This window comes from Cariama cristata, unplaced genomic scaffold (assembly GCF_000690535.1).
Source record: "Cariama cristata isolate BGI_N322 unplaced genomic scaffold, ASM69053v1 scaffold26975, whole genome shotgun sequence".
Taxonomy (NCBI): Eukaryota; Metazoa; Chordata; class Aves; order Cariamiformes; family Cariamidae; genus Cariama; species Cariama cristata.
The window spans coordinates 1165-1580 of record NW_009616202.1 but is presented as its reverse complement, the minus strand read 5'-3'; the positions used below and the strand labels follow the sequence as shown (position 1 = coordinate 1580).

Here is a 416-nt window from a genome sequence, read left to right as displayed (position 1 = left end):
CACCGACTACGGGCTGGAGAGCTTCCGCACGGCCCCCGACGGCGAGGACTCCCACGCGCTCTTCGCCAGTGAGCACCCTGCCCGTCCCCCCCACGACCCCGCCGGGACCAGCCCCTGCCCGGGGTCCCTGCCCACCCTGAGCCCACTCCCATAGAGAAGCTGTGGACGGCACCCGAGCTGCTGCGGATGGAGTCGCCGCCGGCCCGCGGCACGCAGAAGGGTGACGTCTACAGCTTCGGCATCATCCTGCAAGAGATCGCCCTGCGCAACGGTGTCTTCTACGTGGAGGGGATGGACCTGAGCCCTAAAGGTGAGTGGAAGGGGTCCGGTGGACGTGTTAGTGGGTGCTTGGTCCCGCTGTGATGGGTGCTTGGCCCTGCTGTGGTGGGTTCTTGGACTTGCTGTTGGGGTCTTGG

At 67.3% G+C, this 416-nt stretch overlaps 1 protein-coding gene across 1 annotated transcript in view; it reads left to right on the top strand.

The window, feature by feature from the left end:
• Positions 1-4: 4 nt before the first annotated feature.
• LOC104161609 (atrial natriuretic peptide receptor 1-like) overlaps positions 5-416 on the top strand; it is a gene marked incomplete at both ends in the record, with an annotated part of 1148 nt that continues 736 nt past the window's right edge. The window contains 2 exons of the mRNA XM_009700105.1: positions 5-68; positions 155-310. Of these exons, the coding sequence (XP_009698407.1) occupies positions 5-68; positions 155-310 (220 nt within the window). The remainder of the gene's footprint in view (positions 69-154; positions 311-416) is intronic.